We start from the raw sequence: 20,268 nt of genomic DNA on the forward strand, positions 1-20,268 counted from the left end.
AGAACGCTCCAAGAAGTTCTGGATATTTATTTGAAGTAGATTTATCATTCTAATATGACGAATGCACACTTTTTAGTAATAAAACACCAAATATGTTTTCAAATATTTATATTTGATAATCCAACAAACATTTTTGATCTAAACTAATATCACCCAAATTGTGCGATTGCCACTGTACAAATTCATATTTTTTTCATTAGAGGTATTCATATCTCAACAATTTGGCATTAAAAAATCACTAGAATTTGTTTATTATATCACTTTTAGTCAGAGCAGGATTCATTAGAATGGAAAAAGTAGAAATGTACCTCTAACCAATGGAATTTGGAAAATAGACTCCTCAGTAAAGTTAATCTGTTATTTTGTTGAAATTTATCAATAGTTTTTTGTTGTTCAGAACATAAATTTACTGAGATGCAAAAAATGAAACATGTTGTCATTGAACATTAACCGTCAAGTTAAAATCTTATCACCAAAGTGTATTGCTGATTGGGGAAGGTTTCTTACCGGTGATGCAAACAGTGGAAAGCTTTTTATTAAAAATAAAAAGAGAATGCTTAAGCTCCACTTGTTACTATTTCTTTTGGTTCAGTTTTTAAATGTCTGATGCATTCAGGAAATTTTGAAAAATATTTGTAGTAATCAACTCAATTCCTTTTTGTTTAATGAGTTTAATAAGAAAAAAAACCTCAAAGTATTTTAAAAAATAAAACAATTTACATATTTTTACCACATAAATTAATAAATCCTGCCCCATAAATGGCAACAATGTGTGAGCTTTACAGAGTATGTTCACAAAATTATGGAAAAAATTCACAACCCTTAGAAAAAACCTACAGGCTTCTACAGTTTAAGCAAAAAGTAATATATACCCTTTGAAAAACTCCCTATTTGTATACATTATAACTGAATTTTCTGATTTGAAAATTAGTGCAAATATTAAAATTGTTCATTTTGTTAATATTTAAAACGTATTTTATTATGTACGTCCAATTATCTAATGTAAATTTGAGATAATCTACTAATGACTAGATTGATTCAACATGAGATATATCGAAGAATAATATTTGGATTAACTAGACATTTGTTATTGTCAGAGGGAATTGTCTTAAATAGACCAACCACCACGTATTTATTTTAATATAGCTCCAAAGCAGAAAAGAAAACATAAGTGGATGATTCTGAATAAAATTGTAAAATAAAACGAGTTTTAATATGGTTGGACTGAATGGTCTTCGAGTAGTAGATGCATGAACTTTAACCCTTTGAGTTTACTTAGGCGAAGTTACAGTGGACGAGTCTGACTGATCATTTGAATTTGAGAAGCAGGCGTTGATTTTTGCGGTGCCCTTGTCATTTGGCGTTGATCGCAAACAATCGCCTTTCAGTTACAATTAAGATTAATTCCAATTATAATTATTTTATTCCCGTTTTTTTTTCTGAATTAAGATGTCTGAATTAAAAAATTCATTTTATGACAACGAAAATGATTGTTCCAGTGAAGTAGAAATAAAAGTTATATGATAACAGTGAGTTGGGAGAATGAAAATAATGAAAACGACAATGAATTGGAAAGTGCACGGGGCTTTTGTCGAGCGATAGTGAATCTTCTATCGAACAATTGCAAGAACAATGGATTTGAAACGAGAAAAAGAAAACAATTTCAAGAAATAGTTGGAATTAATGTTTTGTACCTGTGCAGATAAGGTGAAAATCGTACACCATTGAAAGTGCTGGACCAAATTCTTACTGATGATGATGATGATAGTAGAAGAAACGAATAAGAAGGGTCAAATAAACGAAGCCTCAAGTGGTTTTCAGTAATTGTGAATGAAATGAAAAAATATATTACATTGTATATTCTAACGTTAAAAGTAAATATTGGTCGAAAAGAACTATTATAAATACTCCAATTTTTGCAGTCACAATGCTACAGGATAAGTTTTTGATATCACAAGATTCCTTCACTTTACAAACAACGAAAAGTTATATAAAAATGATAGGATTAAGATCAGAAATTTAGTTCATTATCTGAATAATAGATTCGACAATAATTAGGCTGAAAACAGACGGAGCGACATTCAGACGAATTTAAATTTCATCGCCATAACATGTACTGAACATAGACGGAGTCAAAACAGTATCAAAAACCTGAGCAAACCAAACCAAAATGGTAAATTCGCTATTTTTACATACTTTTTAATTATTTTTGTTACCTTCATTACTCGTAGGTAAGGCCCTACAAGATGGCATGTTTTGAAAAATGCCACACGGTACAAAATCATTATACTTTAACCCACAATTTTGCAGGATACATGATTTTTTGTTTAAATTTACCGCGTTTATTTTAGTTTCATTATCTACTGCATCGTCTCTTTAGGACTTGTATGTTTAATTTGCAAATTGGAACAGTGAAATCAGCAACATCCAAAGAAATGGCGTCGGCCTCCTGTTGGGTAAGTTTTAAGTCAATTTACTATTATTTATTCAGAATTCAGCTTTTTAAAATTATGATTCACTTGTATTGACATGTAAACATCTGTTTTGAGCTTTACAGCTTTTTAAAATTATGATTCACATGACATGTAAACATCTGTTTTGAACATAAACTAGTTCAATTCAATTGATATTGATCTAGAAAATTACGTTTTACCCTCCGAATCCTGTAGGATACATTGCCAATTCGGTTGATGATTTTTAGGAGAAAAAAATCATTATTTCAATAACTATAGTAAATTCACGTGTAATAATTTTGTAAAAATCATATTAATGTCAAACAATCGAGTATAATTAAAAAAATTTCAAATTCATTTTACCTCAATTTAAAATTTATTTAGTTTAATTATTTTGGTTTTCGTTTTATTTAGGAATTTGTTAGCATTTTTGTCTTCTCAACCTCATTTTGATGTTTTTTTTTATTTCAAGCAAAAATTTTACTTCAAGAGCAGCTTCATTACTTCCTAAGCCAAAGGTGGACCCCGAAGATGAAGAAGAAAATTTGGAGGATGAAGATGTATTACTTTAGGCAGCGAGCAAATTGTTAGATGTAACGTTGAAGAACGTTTTAATGCAGAGCATGCTTCACAAGCTCCAAAGGTGTCAAAAGATGAATCAATGATGGATGGGTCAATTGCTGACAAACGTACCGGTAGATGAATTGTACAGATCTCCTAATGAGGGATCTTTGTCCATCTGTAAGCACAATTGAACAGCAGAATGAGCCAGCATCACTCACTGATAATCTAGCTACCACCTCACATCCGTCTGGAGCAACTCGTCACCGGAGACATCAACCTCAAATCATAAAACCAATGTATTTAATTTTTTATTATTAATTTTAATTAGCTTAAGGAAAAAATGTTTTGGGTTTAATTGTAATATTTATGTATGAATAAAAGGTTTTATTACTTAAATTTACGTGAGTTTCATTACTTGTACCATCAACCTTAAACCAGTTTATTTGGCAATGTATCCTACAAGAAACATATTGTATATCTCATCCAAAAATTAACCCAAATTCTTCAAATTATGAAATTATCTTATTTAGACCTTAAAGAACAATTTTAAGAAAAAAATTTTTCAATTAATAAATTAAACCCTTGCCAAGTTAAGTGTTAAGTTAGTTCTTGTTCTTTATAAATATTTCTATGTTGTTTCATTTATATGTTCATTTACATTTTATAACTCTTACTTATTAATTCATATACCAACCAATTAAATCGGTTATATATGCATAAAAGTCTTTCAGTCAAATAATTCAGTACTCAAAGGGTTAAGGTCCCGCATTTGTCTCGGTATGTCGAAAGAAAATATTTTTCTAGGTTTTCTTCAAGTAAAATTCTAAATTAGTTCATATAAAAATAAGATTTGTTATAAATATGCTACTTGATAAATTGTGATTGTATTCTGTAGTGAATTTTCCTGCATTGTAATTTTTTTATATTCATCAAATGTTTAAAATTACGTGGTATATATTTGAAGCCACCACAGTTCTACTACTTACACGATTACTTCTAAAACTTACGATTAAAAATAAAAGTTTCACCTAAAAATTTGCAATTTAGAGTTTTTCCTAGCTCAAAGCGATCTACCTACACCATATATATTTAAAAATGGACGAATTTCGGAAATCTTTTTAAATATATTATTCTTGACATATCATTCTTAAATTCTAAATATTCTGGACGAAAATGTCAGATCACAACAAACACAATTTAAGTATAATGTCATTCTATCACTTACTAGAGATCAATTATCAATATTAAAAATAAATATGTAGACGTATAAAATTTAGATTATTTTTTTCATCTATTTAATTATCTTTTATTCTTCAGAAGCTTAGGACGTGTTATTACCTAGTTGATAATTTTTTTTTAAATTGTCATACATTTGAAAATTCAATTTCTTCTAAACATTAAACAGTTCATAACTGTTCCAAAATAAACTCACATTGTATGTTAACTACAACCAATATTATAAAATGTCACCTATAGAGTTGTTCGACCTATTTTTCAATGAAGATGTTTGCCAACATTTGCATACAGAGACATTTTTTAAAAACTATGCTGATCCAAACATCACAGTTGATAAACTAAAATGCTTTATTGGAATTCTTGTTTTTAGAAGGTATAACATTCTCCCCGAAAAACGTAGTTATTTGGATTACGGCCACTTTTGAATAGCTGAATCAAATGTTTCTTAAAAAATTTGTCTCCGAGCAAAACCTAAACTATGATGAATCAATGATCAAATATTTTGACCTTCATCCAAGTAAGCAATGCATCCGTGGAAAACCGATACGGTTTGGTTTTAAAATGTGGTCCATGTACAGCCCCATTTGTTTGAATGTAGAAATAGCAATGGAGAAACATTTTCCATACAACTTTTTCTTTGATAACCTTTTCACAAGCTTCAATCTGTTAGTCAACAAAAAGATCATGAGTAAACAATATAAAAGATGATCGCAAGAGCGAACGAACGGGGTTTTCTTAAATAGATGGAGCTTCAACTACTGTCGAATAAAATTACTGTTGAACTGTTTGCGACTTTCAACCTCTGTCTTAATATGTCTCCTGTAGAGTTGTGTTCGAGCTATTTTTCGATGAAGATGTTTTCCAACATTTGACTTGGAATTAAACTATATTGGATAATTGGAAAATTATAACTATCGAGAATAAGTTACTGGTATATAAGATATTACTTGAACCTATTTGAACATATGGAATCCAACTGTGGGGTTCAGCGTCATATAAAACATAAATATTATCTCGAGAGATTTAAGTTAAAGTTCTGAAAATGTTAACAAATGCTCTATGGCATATGCCCATTAACATCATTGCTATGGATCTAGAGGTGTTTTTGGTAAGAGAAACAATTAAGTGAAAGTGAAAAGTATAATGAGAGACTTCAGTTCCACCCCAATCGATTGGCCGAGAACCTAGTGTTAGAACCTATTATCTAACGTAATCTCAAATGATATTGCTAGCAGATTTTAATATATTTTATATGGAGTAGTTTTAGTTCGTAAATATTCTATTATAATTTAGCATATTTAATTTAAAATTTCTTTAATCTCTTATTTATTAAACCCTTAATATATGTTTGTTTGTTTTTTTAATAATTTCTTCAAGACAGATAAAAATTTTGACGTTTCGACTAATTTCAGTCTTCATCATTTAATTTTAAATTGACTAAGAAAGTTAATTACGTAATGCCCTCTATCTCAACTGTTATATTTTAACTTCAATAATTTTAATATACCTATTTTTTCAACTTATTGTGATACCGATGATAGGTAGTTGCATAAACTATACAATTAGGGGGGAAAACCACAGGGTTCTATCCTACAAGTCATTTTTCTGTATCCACCTAATATTTACTTATTGTTCAACTTAGAAACAGATTATAGATAAATTTGATGAATAAAAAAAATGTAGCTATATACCTTTTGAACTTTCATATAGTTTTTGATTTTTTAGGTTAAAAAAATTTTAAATTAGGTATAAAATCTACCCAAATTTCAAAACATTAAACAAATCTGGTTGCCCATGTCATATTTACAACCGGCACAATCATTTTATTCCATATTATGGTATTTAGTATATTTAAGTCTATTTTTTTACTTTTATACAGTGATTTCAGCTCATTAACCTTGCAATTAATATATTGAGCAATAACTAAAAAAAATCATTCGTCTGCCCTGCGATGGTTAGATTTGTTCCAACCAAAATATTCTAGTAAACACGACCCTAAATCTAAAGAAATAACTACTTGAAAAATAAAAGAATTTCAAATAGGAGAAATAATTACACTTCAAACTATCAGGCTGTAGTTCTTGTCAGGTATTGAATTATATATGTAACAGTTAAAATCCGCTTTCAGTTTATTCTATTTTTGACAAGAGAAAATTAGTTTTCACAAACACCTTTCGTTGAAACTTGTTTTCACTATTAAAAACTAGTTTTTCCTCATTTTTCACTAAGAAATACTATAATTTACTAGTTTTTTTCCATTTAATAGAATTTTCAGTTGAAACTAACTTCAATTGGGGAATTCTACTAATGGAAAACAGTTTTTCCAGTTAAAAAATTTATTGTTTTAAAACCGAAACCACAGAATATTCGCTTTGGAAAGCAGTGGAAAAGGTCGACCGCCCGCAATCAATAAACCACCCCATTCGCTCTTTAGAAAGCCATTGGATAAGAGACGACAAAAGCGAATGTTCTTGATAACCACCTGGAAAAGTTCTTACAACCAAATACTTCAATATAGTCATGAAGAAGAATTAAAACAATCAATCGTATCAATTAGAACTACTACTAACAAAAATATCTGAGAGAAATCAAAGATCTCAATATGAAGAAATCACCACGGTATGACTTGATGAATACTAAAGTCCTCCTCGAACTGCCCCAGTGTGCTTTAAAGTTGATAACAGGTATTTATACTGCAATTTTGAGGTTGGGACATTTTCCAAACCAATGGAAAGTGGTCCAGATCATCTTAATCCCCAAACCTGGTAAATCAACCGAATATGTAACTTTTTATTGGTCTATTAGCTTATACCTTATCTTATCCAAAATACTAGAAAAGCTATTAAAAACTTAACTATAAACAATCATCTCAGGAAATCAATTTGGTTTTCAAGAGGAGCATTGCCACTATTGAACAGGTACAATGGGTCACTAACAAAATAATGCAATGTCTAGAAGATAGAAAGTACTGCTCTACTGCTTTCTGGGATGTGAGCCAGGCTCTTGACAAAGTATAATTTACTAAACTGTTATATAAGATTGAGAATTAACCTTTTCCTCAACCTTGAATCCTATTTAATTAATTCCTTGTTGAATGCCAACATGAACACTCGAAGTTCCATCCCATAAAATCTGGAGTGTCCTGGGTCCTCTTCTTTACCTATTATACTCTTTGGACTTGCCTACTTTGTGAGAACTAGTTTTACCTAATCAAAACTAAAATTAACTGAAAACGGGTCTTAACTTTAACATGTATAACAAGAAATGTAATAGAATTATAAACTCCAATCCAATTTTGATATGCTGGACATAGAAACCGATATGTTTGAAATGTTATTTCTATTCAAAAGGATCTAAGATTTATCTTATTTTTTTAACAAACAAGACATCCAAGTAGGATACTTTTCACAAATAAGTGATGTGATGACAAGATATTATCCTCATTCAGAATAAAAAATTCCTTAAAGTTAAGCATCCTCCGGTTCTAGAAGATGTTGTGCTTCTATGATGTTGGGGTGGAAAGTTTGAGGAAAACGTTTGTTGAGAGCTGCAGCTGTTGTGATGGTTTGTTGACGTTTGATAATTAGAAGTGCTATAGCAGCAGCTACGCTAATGAAAAGTAAGGCGACCAACACTCCTCCCACTGAAACAAACACGGCACACATTTTTTGAATATAGTTTCAAAGGAGACAAATATATTCAACAGGAGGAAACTTTAATGTCTTGATATATAATAAAAAATACATAAAATATGAGAGATTAAATTATACAGGTTGAAAACTTTTATTATCAATTTGGTATATGTTACAAAATGAAATAAGAATAAATCACAATTTTAAATATTTAAATTAGATATTGCTGTTTTAAATAACTTACCAGTAACCATAAGAATTGATCCGATGCTATACCTTCCCGGCTTGTCACTTAAAATATCAATAATGTTACCCATAGAACCGTTATTGGGTAATTGAGGCAATTCTAATATTTCAGTAAAAAGATTAAAAAGATCTACAGTGTGGAACGGAGCCACTTTGTGTTGACTTTTGATTTTTGGTCCACGAGCCATGAAATAAGGATGCATATCACTAACATTGTAACTGTAACCATGGACACCAAACTCTGAACTATTAGTTACTGAAAAACGTGGAATATATGAGAATATAACATTGTGCTATTTGTTTTTGCATGTCATGAAATTGAACATTCACTATTTATTAGCGGTATCAACTTAAAACATTGAGGAATCACTCACATGTAAAGTTATATGCTTTAGCATACTTTGGTGCTGCAACTATCAAATCATCCAAGGCATACCCCACATCTGCCATAATGAGAACAGGTGGTGCTCTGGAACACTTCTTATAATGCCATTGTTTTGGATAATTCTTCTTTTGGTAAACTTTGAAATGTCCATTTATCAATGAACCTGCTTTTAATGCTTCATAAATTTCTTGTTCATATCCTAAATAATACTTAAGGTAAGCAGATGTATTTGGAATAACAGATATTTTTTTAAACAAATTTGATTTTTTAATAATTTCACCTACCCTCATTGTCTACAAACTTTATTTATATCAACAAGAACCAAATTAAATGTTACAGGCAGGGTTTCAATATCAAAATGCAAACTTTTTTCTTGGTCTTTCTTTCCTCAGATCCTTTCTTACTAATAATAACTTCTCCCGCGAAGTTATTTGCTCTAGCTACTTGTCCTCTTAACTCGTCTTCTAAGTCTCCATAACTAGTTATCTTAATGCCAAGGTAATTATCATTCTTTGTAGTATCATTTGACCTTATAGTTCTAATTTGTGTCTATTGGGCATATACTAATGTTGTCATGCATATAGTTTTATCAGTCAATAAAGTCATTTTATATTGGTGTTCATTTAATAATCTTCATTTCTGACATATATCATGGCATCATTCTATAACATTTGCCATACCTTTTTTGTGATTTCATCAAATATTATGTTGAATAACATGAATTATGTCACAACTCAACATAGGTGCCCATAAGAAAATGCTTTTGGCACCCATGCCACAGTCGATTTTCCTGACCCACCCTTCTCAGAAACTCCAACAAGATTGCTGATGTTCTCAAGAGCAATAATATAAAAGGCAGTCTTGAACTCGCCTTCAATTCAGTAACTTATATTTCTATTGCAATTTTGTTTATATTTTCTATTAATTATAATAATAAATGTTTATAATAAACAAGTCGAGCTATTAAATTTATTATTCGTGGGAGGAAATCTCGATTTTCTTAAAAATGTGACTCATGTGGTATTGTGTCTTTATCGAAGATATATAAGCAATATTGTAGATAAATATATTGCTAGGTTATCATTGCTCAGTAATGGTAAATCAAATAAAAAGAAATGAAAACTGTTAATTATAATAATATATACCATCTTTAGGATAAATCTGAAGACAGGGACTTGCTCCAGCCACATCATATGTTCCATTCTTCAAATACTGAGTAGTGTTAATGAAATAAGGAGGTGTCACACCGATTAAACCATGATCACTTAAGTGAATTACATTTGTTTTTTCTGCTAATTTATATTTGATCAATTGTTCCTAGAAGTACATCCTAATTATTAATAATAAGCTAAGGAAATTTTGCATCTTCTCACCTCTAAATAAGCAGTAATATTATCCAATTTAACTAATAAATCTTTAACTTGTGGTGAATTAGGACCATATACATGACCATGAGTATCTGGTTCTTCTATGTATAACATAACCAAATTTGCTGGCTTTAAAGGATCTAACAACCATGATATTACCTTGAAGGAATAATTATTTATACAAACAAGTTTTATTTAGATAATTACCATCAATAGCTCAATCTTAGGACCACATTAATGGTATTATAAAATACCTATACTATTTTTATTCAATTTACCTTGTCAACTCTTTGAAACCAATCAAGTTTTGGATTGAACTTTTCTCTATAAGTAATATTTTTTCCTTGATATGGAAAAATTGCTCCAGGCCACATCATTGAAGCAGAATACCTACCATTCCCTTGGTCTTCATTCCATGTCTAAATAAGTAAAGAAATATTTTTCAACTCATATAAAAACAAGCATCTCCTTATAACTCCACAGTTTCAATTATTGGAATTATTTAGAATTGAAGTATGTAATGTGGGAATTATTAAAATATCTAAGCAATAATTACCTTTCAGGTTAATAGTTATTATACTGTCATTTTGAATAGATGAATTTGATGTTTGAGAGAAGAATAAACCCAGATTTATCTTTTAAGGAGGTGTCAACTCAAATTTAGACTTACAATTGATAAATAAGGTTTGAATTCTTAAAATGGAACAAAAATAAATGTTAATGTAACCCATATTCTTATAAGCAATATTTTAATATATGATCCTAACATATTTATATCTTCAAACTATGAAAAGAGAATACTTGCCCATATTGGCACAACGTCTTTATTATAACTATACATCTCGGGTCCAATTTTCTGAACAGTTCGTGTATTTAAGTCAAGGTAGGTATTACCTACAATTCCATGAGATTCCGTGTATAAACCAGTTGCAATAGAATGATGGTTTGGAAAAGTTTTCGTAGGAAAAACATTTATTAAATAGTCCGAATAAGTCCCGACTTTTTTAAGCCTATCCATATTAGGAACCAATTTTGTATCAAAGAAATTGTATCTAAACGCATCATAAGATACGATTATTAATATTGGATGACGAGACACTGATACCACACAACTTATTAATGAGTAAAATACTATAATTTTCAATATCATTTCCAAAAATGTTATAATTTCCTTTTAGTTACTATGGAAAGTTCACTTCTTGTCTATTTTTTAATTTTAATGCGATGGTGTTGACATGATTACAGTAGTTGTCAATACATTTACAGCTGATAAAAAATATCCAGTGCTGACAACTCACAGATGACATATGTTTATTTTCAATATAACTTTATTCAACAAAGTAGATATTTCAAATTGGAAAAAATTCGTAGTTAATTTCTTGTCTATTTTTTTAAGATAATTTCAAGATAATTTTATTGATTCTAACCAAATTGACATTGATTGTGGATCTGAACCTGAACTGACTTTTTTCATAAAATATTGGAAAATTTGAATTCTAATAACGGCGCGTAATTTAAATTATTTGAAAGTAATTGATAGCGCTAGATTATTAGTATTATTATTATTAGCAGTATTAATAAATTTCAAAGATGTTTTTGTTCTTAGCATTCCCCAAAGATGCATACTTTTGAGATTTATTATTTGAGAATTATTATGAATAAAAAATAGTTGTAATGTTAACAGGATAAAATATTGAAGTTATTTTAAGAGCACCTATTTCGTACTCAAATGGAACGTATATAAAAAACTTTTACTTTTTATTAATATTGCGAAAATAAAAATTCAAGAAATATATATTTTATTTATTTAGTATTATTCATAACCTATTAAAACTTTCTAAGACCATTATTCATAGCCTATTAAAATTTTCTAAGACTTATCAGGATATGGGAACAAAATACATTACATTAACGGATTAATAGATGTGAGGCAAAACATTTATTAAGAGGTATCTAGAAACTTAGAAGCAATAATTCACAAGAATATGGAGGGTATAGAGAAGGAAACGAATCTCCTAAATACGAGAAAAGTGTCCAGCTGCATACGGTAAATAATAGCTCAAAAACCTTCCCTAATGGCGCTATTGTAAACTAAGGTAATGGATGTATTGAATTGTAGATAAATTGAAGTATACCAAAATTAAGAAATGTTTTATCAAATTTCAACAACTTGGTTTGTACAAAAATTTGTACAGGGCGTAAATATTTGACACTTCCTTTAAAATTTCCCCTTATGCTAATGAGGCAAAGTATAATCAGAAAAAGAATACGAGCATAATACAAATATACTAAATTATCAAAAGTATGGAGAGTAGATGTAAGGAGTACCATCTCATATGATACCTTAGCTTGTAGACGGTAAATTATAATTAAAAATTTTACCAGAATGGCACTCCTGTCGGACGAGATATCATATGATCGTTCAGCTCAGTCTTCCGTCCGTCTTATTTGGATATGCAGTGTTAAAAAATTTTAAATGACTAGATTTAGAATCGTCGTTTTATTTAAAATTTATACTCATGCGATAGAAGCGCCTCCCTAAAGCGTAAACGTAAAGATTTTGATGGACACTTTCTGTAGCACAGAGATAGTTCTCCTTACCTCTACCCTCCATAATCAAAAGAAACGGTACATGCATAAGTATAAGTATTGTATCAAATTAGTTAATTTGCTATCTATTTATGCTGTGTGAATCGTCCATAAACGAGATGGTTTGTATTCATAGCTACAGATCACCTATATTTATATGAATCACGACAATGTTATTTGCTCTGATCAAATTGACATCGAATGGGGGTCTGAACTTGAACTACTATTGTGACATCCTTAATAAAATACTAGCAAATTTGAATGTTATTAATGGCGCGCGATTTAAATTATTGGAGATAGTTCATACTGCTACCTTACAACTGATATAACTAAATAACTTGTTTGCTTTTGCTTCTAATATTTCTCAAAATGGCTCATTATCAAAATATAGCATCACAAAAGATGAAGTTTTGAAAACTATTATGAAAAAAATAATAAATTTGGACATTAGTTTCCCTCTTATTAGAAGAAAAATATTAAAGTTATTGTAAGAGCACTTTTCTCCTTACTCAAGTGAAATGTAGACAAATCAGGTTTATGAAGAAATATGATAATCCTTCAATTATAATAATAATCTAAACAAAACGTGTTATTTATTAATAAAGTGAAAATAAAACTTTTAGAAAATATAGATTTTTAAATAAAATATTACATACAAACATAACCAATTAAGATGTAACATATTTAGAAATTAAACCTAATTTTGATTAATTTAATCACTTGTACTTTGTAACAAATCATGGTAGTTGATTTAGTATTGTTTATAGTTCGCAGCCATCTATTAAAACGTAAGTCCTTATGAGGATTTGGGAATAAATGCATTACATTAATATGTTACAACATCTATCGAAAGTAGTTTTCAAAATTAACAACAACTAAATCTATACGTGATAAAATTGGATATAAAAACATGAGCACAATACAACGATTATGAATCATCAAGAGAAACTGGACAATGTGTCAAATTCACCAGCTTGTTATATAGTTATGCTGGCAGATCCATCTGGGGCTCTGAACTTTAACTACAAAAATGTTTCAACCTTTCGCCATCTGTGTGAAACGCCTATCAAATAGCTATGGAGGGTAAAGGAGAATCGTTTTGTATGGGAGATTTGTAGCAAGTGGAAATAATATGAATTCAGTAGTTATATATTTTATGTACAATTTTCGAATTTTTATATTAATAGTTTCTTTGAAATAGTTGCCAATTTAATTTACTATCCTACACTAATAGTTTGTGGCGCTCTTATTGAAATGCGTCCAGCTTGCTACTATAGCGCCACCTTAATTTGATTCTTGTCAACAGACACTTTTCGATACACCGAGATGGTTCCCCTTACCTCTAACTTCCATAGAAATAGGTGGTTTGTGATTCATAGTGATGTTAAATATAATGAAATTTCGCGAAAACTAAGAAGTGGGCGACATCTGTTAATTTTCTTTCAAACTTCAATAGAGATGAACAATAATAGAGATGAACAATAAAGTCAGAATACGACCTAATGTTGTTGTTTTATAAACAATGGAATTTTAGTCTAAATAGGAGTGTTCTAGTGACAAATAAAATTCTTGTGTACTTTTTTTGGTAGTTTCGTGTAGATATTCAAGTCTCTTTCTCTCTTTCTTACATAAATAAATGCATTCCAAATCTTTACCTACATCATTCAGATCAATTGTTATCTAATGAGGCTGGGAAGTTAGACCTGACGTCTGTAGACACAAACTTTTCATGGTTTTCGACTTTGTTCCTTCTAGGCCACAATATTACTATATGTCCTGCTTCAAAAATCGCTTTATCTTTTTTTAGTGGTCTGCATAAGTTTCTAATATACGAGGTCTGACTATTAAATAACGAGACTGCGCGCCTAGAGGACGCCCTAGACGGGTGGGGTAAAAAAACAAGTAGTCCGATCGGTATCTAGTAGATATCTTGTCTATGCACGTTCCGAAACACGTTTCCTTCACTATCTGACTTTAGTGAGTGCAAAGAGAGCACTGAAGAAGACCAGCGCCCAGGTCGCCCTGTGATTGTTTCAACTCCGGAAATAGAGACCAAAATCAACCAAATTGTGCATGCAGATCGTCGAATGAGCATTCGCATGCTTACCGAGGCTGTAAACGTCGATAAAGAAACGGTTAGAAACATTTTACAAGAGGAATTACACATGAAAAAAGTCTGTGCGACCAAAAGCTCTTGTGTCAACAGGTCTGTTCAGATTTCCTTGAAAGGTTAGAAAGATCTGCTTTGAAAAGGACTCAATTTGAGTCGATGGAAGCGGTAAAGCAAAAAACGGCAGAGCTCTTAAAGCAGCCACCAAAGAAGACTTCCAGCACAGCTTCGATCGATGGAAAAAACGTATGGAGGGGCGTGGCGAGGGAAGGGATGTATATTGAAGGGGAGCATTCGAATGTAGACTAATTTTTATAATAAAACCCTTTTTCGTAATAGCCAGACCACGTATTCCATGATGTTACAAAGGTTGACTTCAACTTTCGTCATGTTTAGATCAATTCTTAAACACAGCTTCTTGTTCCAACTACACATACACGTTTAGGAAATAACGGAAATTACAAAAATAAAGAAAATCCTACTAAAATCACTAAAAACACAAAAAAAACTAAATAACATTAAACACCCTTAAAGAATTGCTGCTCTCCACTTTAGAAGCCAAATTCAGCGCCATCTAGTGACACGTGATTTTCGCCAATATGGATAAAACTAACAGAAAAAGGTACTATCGTTGACAGCTTACAAAAACAGGCATAATTGCTATTTCTTCTGATTTTTTTTCATATGGATACATCTTATATATTAAAAAAATTGATGATTTCCATTCTGAATCCATTCAGGCGTTCTACCCAACCGATTTGCTCAATTTTTTTTTCAATGAAAGGTATTGATGCACAGATCAGCCATCAACCATCGGATTTCATCCAATTTTCACCATTCTCAAGTTATACTCAAATGCGATTTCCCCCTGTACATTACTTATGGGAGTTTTTCACATACACACGTTCTATCCTCAATATCTCAGGTTCTCTTCAATATAGAGACTTCTTTTTGGTTTAAGAATACTCGCTGAAACACCTTCTTTCTTTTGAGTTTTTGGACACTTAAATCGGTTGAGTTGGGGAGGAGCTAGGCGCGGACATTCAATGTGGAGTTATGGATTTTTGTAGGTTTTTGGCAATTTTTCTACATTCAAAGATCTATATCTCAGGTTCTAATATAGCTACAGAGTTCGTTCTTTTCTATTATAATGATTTCTGATACTTATTTAATGGATTCGATGCGAGCGCAGCCGCGGGTAAAAGCTAGTTTCTATTAACTTAATTTTTCTTTACTAATAAATAATTCAAATATTTCGTTATTACAATGAGTTTATTCAGATAATTTTAACAATGGGATATTCTATACAGCACCGGACGTTGAATTAAGATTTAATTATGGAAGACAATAAAAAATTATTCTAAGTAGTTAGTAATAATAAAATTAGTCTTCAATACATATTATATTCGTGCAATAATTTCAAATTGTTTTCAATATAAAGTTATTTATTAACTTTGTTTTTGAATTTACCACCTACGTCTTTTTCTTTGCGCTTAATTTCGTAAATTGCTTTAGCTGGAGGCTGACATCTTCCGCAAGAAGTTATAGCATATATGGATACATGTAATGGCGCGGTCATTTCAACGGAATGTATCATAGCGCACGTTCTCCAGCCGCTCATTATCCTAGATTTATACTTCCCGTTGATTTCAATTTCATAGCCACATACAGCTTTACTTCTTGGAGATTTCCACTCGATTACAAGACTATCTGAGGTTATTCTTTTGATATTGATTATCCTGAATCCATTTAAACAAACATGTTTGTTATCCTTATGAATTCTTCCGCATTTACACGGAACGCCTTTTTTATCTTTAAATAAATGATCGATTTGAGTTTGCGCGTTTTTTGAAGACTTTTTCGCAGCGACGCTGGTATCGGCGTCAACTTCGATGTAACGAGGAATTCCTTCGATACGATTCATAAGATTAATCAATACCGAACTACTTAAGTGTTGTCGTAATTTCTGTGCCGTTTCTTCGATTATTTTATCTTTTGCCCTACATTTAGCTTCCAATGTTGTAATTGCTACTTTTAAATCCGACAACGTATTCGGCCCGATACTAGAAGCTTGCTTTACCAATATTGGGTTTAACATTTCTAAATTACCGCGTTTATCATTTATATCACGTTTATCAGAATCTCCCATTCGCGTTTGATGAAAATTCGACGTGTGATTAAAAGAATGATCTGATTGTGGAACAGAATGGAAAACGCATTCCGATTCTCTTGGGCTGAATTGTGGACTTTGTACACGAAACAAATTATTGCCTACTGGATTAGAATACGACTCGTAGTTTCTAGTTTTCACTAATTTGTTTCTTCCGGATTTCAATCTTGTATCTCCAGAATGGTACATGAAATCATCGTTGGATTCAGTACATACCGGGCAACCGCATATACGTTCTAGTCTGTGTTGACCGGGTACAGCTGACGATGGTCGAGTGGAAACCATTGTCGGTTGTAAGACTGGTATTGTTGGTACTGATACCCTCATGGGATGGTTATGAGAATGCGCTAGAGATCGAGTACCTGGAATGAAATTGTTTTTATTCTCTTTTTCCGGTTTGCCCAATAGATTAATGAATGTTGTGCTGCTTGTGTATCGCTTGATTTCCTTTGCTATTGCTTTGATTATTTTATCATTTGGTTTACAACTTTTTTTCAAATAATCAAAAGCGATTCCTACTTCCGACATTGTTTCTATGAAGTCTGCTTTAACAAATGGTTTATTATCTTTAACTTGTTCTCTGGCATTTTTAATTTTTTTCAAAGAATTTCTTATTACATTGACAATATCTTTATATTTGTCTAAATTCGAGTAGTCTCCCGTATTCATATCATTATAATATTTCTCGTAACTCTTGTTCAAAAAGTTTTTTATTTCTTCTGGCGTACACCCAACTAATTTTGTTGGTTCCATCGTTTCATCATCGGGGAACATAAATTCAGAATGTAGAGGCACTTTCTTATTATGTTTATTCTTGTTTTTCTGCGATGTGAAATTTTCTGGTATTGATTTGAATAAGCTTTCCAGTTCAAAATGTTTGTGTGCAGCTTTAGGTGGAGATTGCAATAGAGTCGGTATTTCAAATTTCTGGAAATTTTGATTTGTTATGATACGATGACAGTCAAAACACATACAATTGTTTTTAGTTGACTGTACTGTCCGGGGAGGGTTCGTAAATTTACTGATATCAGTTTTAGCAGTAGCCTCAACTTTATTTGGTCCCATCGGAACTTTGAGAGAAGAACATTTGAATTCCAAAACAGGAGCATTCGCTTTTTTGCACTGGCAGTTCTTCGTCGCGAATATGCAATCGACGCATTCGCAAGGTTTACAATCACAGATAACTTTGTTTCTGTTTGTGTCTGATTGTTGAGCTTCTTTCAGTGTTTTGGTAAGACAGTCGACGCAAGCGCAAGGATTACAGTAACAAGTTGCGGCCGATGGTTTCTTTTCTCCACCAAAAGGACATTTTGAACAAGCACATGCTCCGCAAATGCATTTTTCATCTGCGTATTTCTTATCATCGGGGCAATCACAAGTAGTACAAATACAAATCTCCGATTTTACATCCTTAGTGGATTGTTCTCCAGTTGCATCTTTTTTTTGTTCATTATATAAACAACGGTCACAGTTACAGGAAGCACAGTGACATTTAGGAAGCACAGTTGCAGGAGAATTCTGTTTTTGATTGGATTCGTTAATGTTTTTCTTCCTTTCGCAATTTGTACAAGTACATTGCGGACTAGTGCAAATCAAATTGCGATCATCTTTGTTATTATTATCCTGTAAATATAAAACATATTAATAGGTAATTCAAATATACAAATTTCATACTATAATAGGTCATCTAAAAAGCATTTTCTGATTATTACTGTAGATGGTGTTGGTGGTGGTATTCCTAGAATGATTGTCTGATTGAATTGACTTGATGCAGGTTCGCAAGCGGTATTTAAGGTTATAAACCATCATAAACATGCAGAAAAATGTGTGCTCCGGCTGGACTCTCACTAAAAAGCTGATGAAATATTGGAACTGATTGAGACAAATCGGCACATAAGATGTCAAGACATCGTTAAAGTACTGGTTGTCAACCATCAAACAGTTTGGAATCATTTTAAAAAGGCTGAATGTAAAAAACTCAATGTTTATAAAGCCGAAATCGACATGTGAATCTTATAAATATGATGTAATAATATGGAGTCATTCCTTCAGAGATTAATAACGTGGGTTAAAAAAAGGACAAATAACTATTCTTGAAAAATAAAATGTGAACAAAAACAATTAGGGGACACAAAATGACGTTACAAACTTAACCAAGAAATACGAATTTTTTAAATATTGATTGAGAGTTCAGTGTTATTTGCTTCTCATTGTGAAAATCGCAAAAACATAAAGAAACTAACTGCCAGGCGATGTAAGATCAAACTATTTTTCTAAAAGCTGATTTGGCAAGATATTTGGATGCAGATGTCTAGAAAATAAGCGAATAACCTATTAATAAAATTCTTCTTTTTGAAAAGCTTCTTATATACTCATTAGTAAATAATTTACTCACAGTTTTTATGGATTCCTTCACATTTGGATCAGCGCAAGGTTTACAGGTACAAACGGGACAGTCACAGCTTTGTATCAACGTAGTTTTTTTACTATTACATACGCAAGGATCGCATAAGCACGCATCGTCGTTTCTTACAACTTTAGATTGTTTTTCAGTAGGTTGTTTGACATTAGGATCTTTGCAAGATTCGCAGATACATACCGGACCCTCGCATATCGTTGGTTGTTTACTTTGTTCTTCTTTTAGTTTATTTATATTTGGATCGTTACAAGGGTCGCATTTACAAACGGGACAGTTGCACGTATTTGCAGCTTTTTTGGAATCTTCACAGGCACAAATAATACAACGGCATGCTCCGTTTTTACCTTGAAATAATCGAATGTATGAATAATAGAATTAAATAGATCGATTTAAGCAACAGCTAAATGGGTTATTTGTTTTTTATTCATCGCTAAAAGTCTGAAAAATTCCCAAAACAAACATTTTTTCTGATTATAACAACATAATAGTTGTGTTTCTGTGAAACATTGCCAAACATTCGATGGAAACATCTTCACGACGCTGGATGTGAGCAAACGCGACATCCGTCTTGCGAACAGCTTTCTCATCTCCAATATTTTTAGTTAATATGCGATGTACCGCATTTTTTAAAATGCCTACTATGTCTGGAAGCTCGCGCACTTTCAGTCGACGATCATCCAAAACTGCTTTATGGACTTTCTTTAAAATTTCTCTGGAGTCCTCACCTCATTTGGTGCTAGTCTTCCCAGGTCGTACGGCTTCGTTTAAACTCCGCTACCGAAACTCCGAACTCCGAAAATATTTTACCATTGATAACGAAGAAGGAGTCTCACCCAGTTCACTACTGATGGCTGCCAAACAAATACTATACAACGTGGCGTCATCAAACTTCACACATATGCTGTATAGGTTGTGTACTTTCTAATACAGTGGTATTTTCAAAGCAACTACCGCCATCTCTAGATCAGGCCAGGTACGTCTGAGATCATCCTCTTACACTGAGGCCCCTATACATCACTTATAAATTTTATAGTTGACTGTTTTCAAGCTTACTATCTACTGTACCGCCAATATAAAAAAAACTCATTGTTATAATT

At 31.5% G+C, this 20,268-nt stretch overlaps 2 protein-coding genes across 2 annotated transcripts; both read right to left on the minus strand.

Moving 5' to 3' along the window:
- Positions 1 to 91: 91 nt before the first annotated feature.
- On the minus strand, positions 92 to 11,154 carry LOC130903540 (bis(5'-adenosyl)-triphosphatase enpp4-like). The gene is made up of 7 exons (XM_057815692.1): positions 10,689 to 11,154; positions 10,162 to 10,302; positions 9,890 to 10,042; positions 9,662 to 9,833; positions 8,506 to 8,715; positions 8,130 to 8,387; positions 92 to 7,896 (listed from the first exon to the last, which is right to left on the minus strand). The coding sequence occupies exons 1-7, from the start codon at positions 11,031 to 11,033 to the stop codon at positions 7,721 to 7,723; spliced, it is 1,455 nt and encodes a 484-aa protein (XP_057671675.1). The 5' UTR covers positions 11,034 to 11,154; the 3' UTR covers positions 92 to 7,720.
- A 4,681-nt stretch (positions 11,155 to 15,835) lies between these two features.
- On the minus strand, positions 15,836 to 20,258 carry LOC130903682 (uncharacterized). Its single transcript, XM_057815910.1, has 3 exons — positions 20,225 to 20,258; positions 19,148 to 19,515; positions 15,836 to 18,375 (listed from the first exon to the last, which is right to left on the minus strand). Exons 1-3 carry the CDS (start codon positions 20,256 to 20,258, stop codon positions 16,024 to 16,026), a joined length of 2,754 nt encoding a protein of 917 aa, XP_057671893.1. The 3' UTR covers positions 15,836 to 16,023.
- Between the last annotated feature and the right edge of the window lie 10 nt (positions 20,259 to 20,268).

The sequence above is a fragment of the Diorhabda carinulata genome, chromosome 2, assembly GCF_026250575.1.
Source record: "Diorhabda carinulata isolate Delta chromosome 2, icDioCari1.1, whole genome shotgun sequence".
NCBI lineage: Eukaryota > Metazoa > Arthropoda > Insecta > Coleoptera > Chrysomelidae > Diorhabda > Diorhabda carinulata.

What these genes read in the sequence shown, in the direction of transcription:
- LOC130903540 (XM_057815692.1), bottom strand. Translation starts at nt 11,033, where the DNA reads ATGATATTGAAAATTATAGTATTTTACTCATTAATAAGTTGTGTGGTA. An exon ending in GGTTTCAAAGAGTTGACAAG is followed by an intron (nt 10,043 to 10,161) that starts GTAAATTGAATA and finishes TATTCCTTCAAG; the next exon opens with GTAATATCATGGTTGTTAGA. An exon ending in TCAGATTTATCCTAAAGATG is followed by an intron (nt 8,716 to 9,661) that starts GTATATATTATT and finishes AGTATTATTTAG; the next exon opens with GATATGAACAAGAAATTTAT.
- LOC130903682 (XM_057815910.1), bottom strand. Translation starts at nt 20,258, where the DNA reads ATGAGTTTTTTTTATATTGGCGGTACAGTAGATA. An exon ending in TATTGGCGGTACAGTAGATA is followed by an intron (nt 19,516 to 20,224) that starts GTAAGCTTGAAA and finishes GATTATTTCAAG; the next exon opens with GTAAAAACGGAGCATGCCGT. An exon ending in TGAAGGAATCCATAAAAACT is followed by an intron (nt 18,376 to 19,147) that starts GTGAGTAAATTA and finishes TTATATTTACAG; the next exon opens with GATAATAATAACAAAGATGA.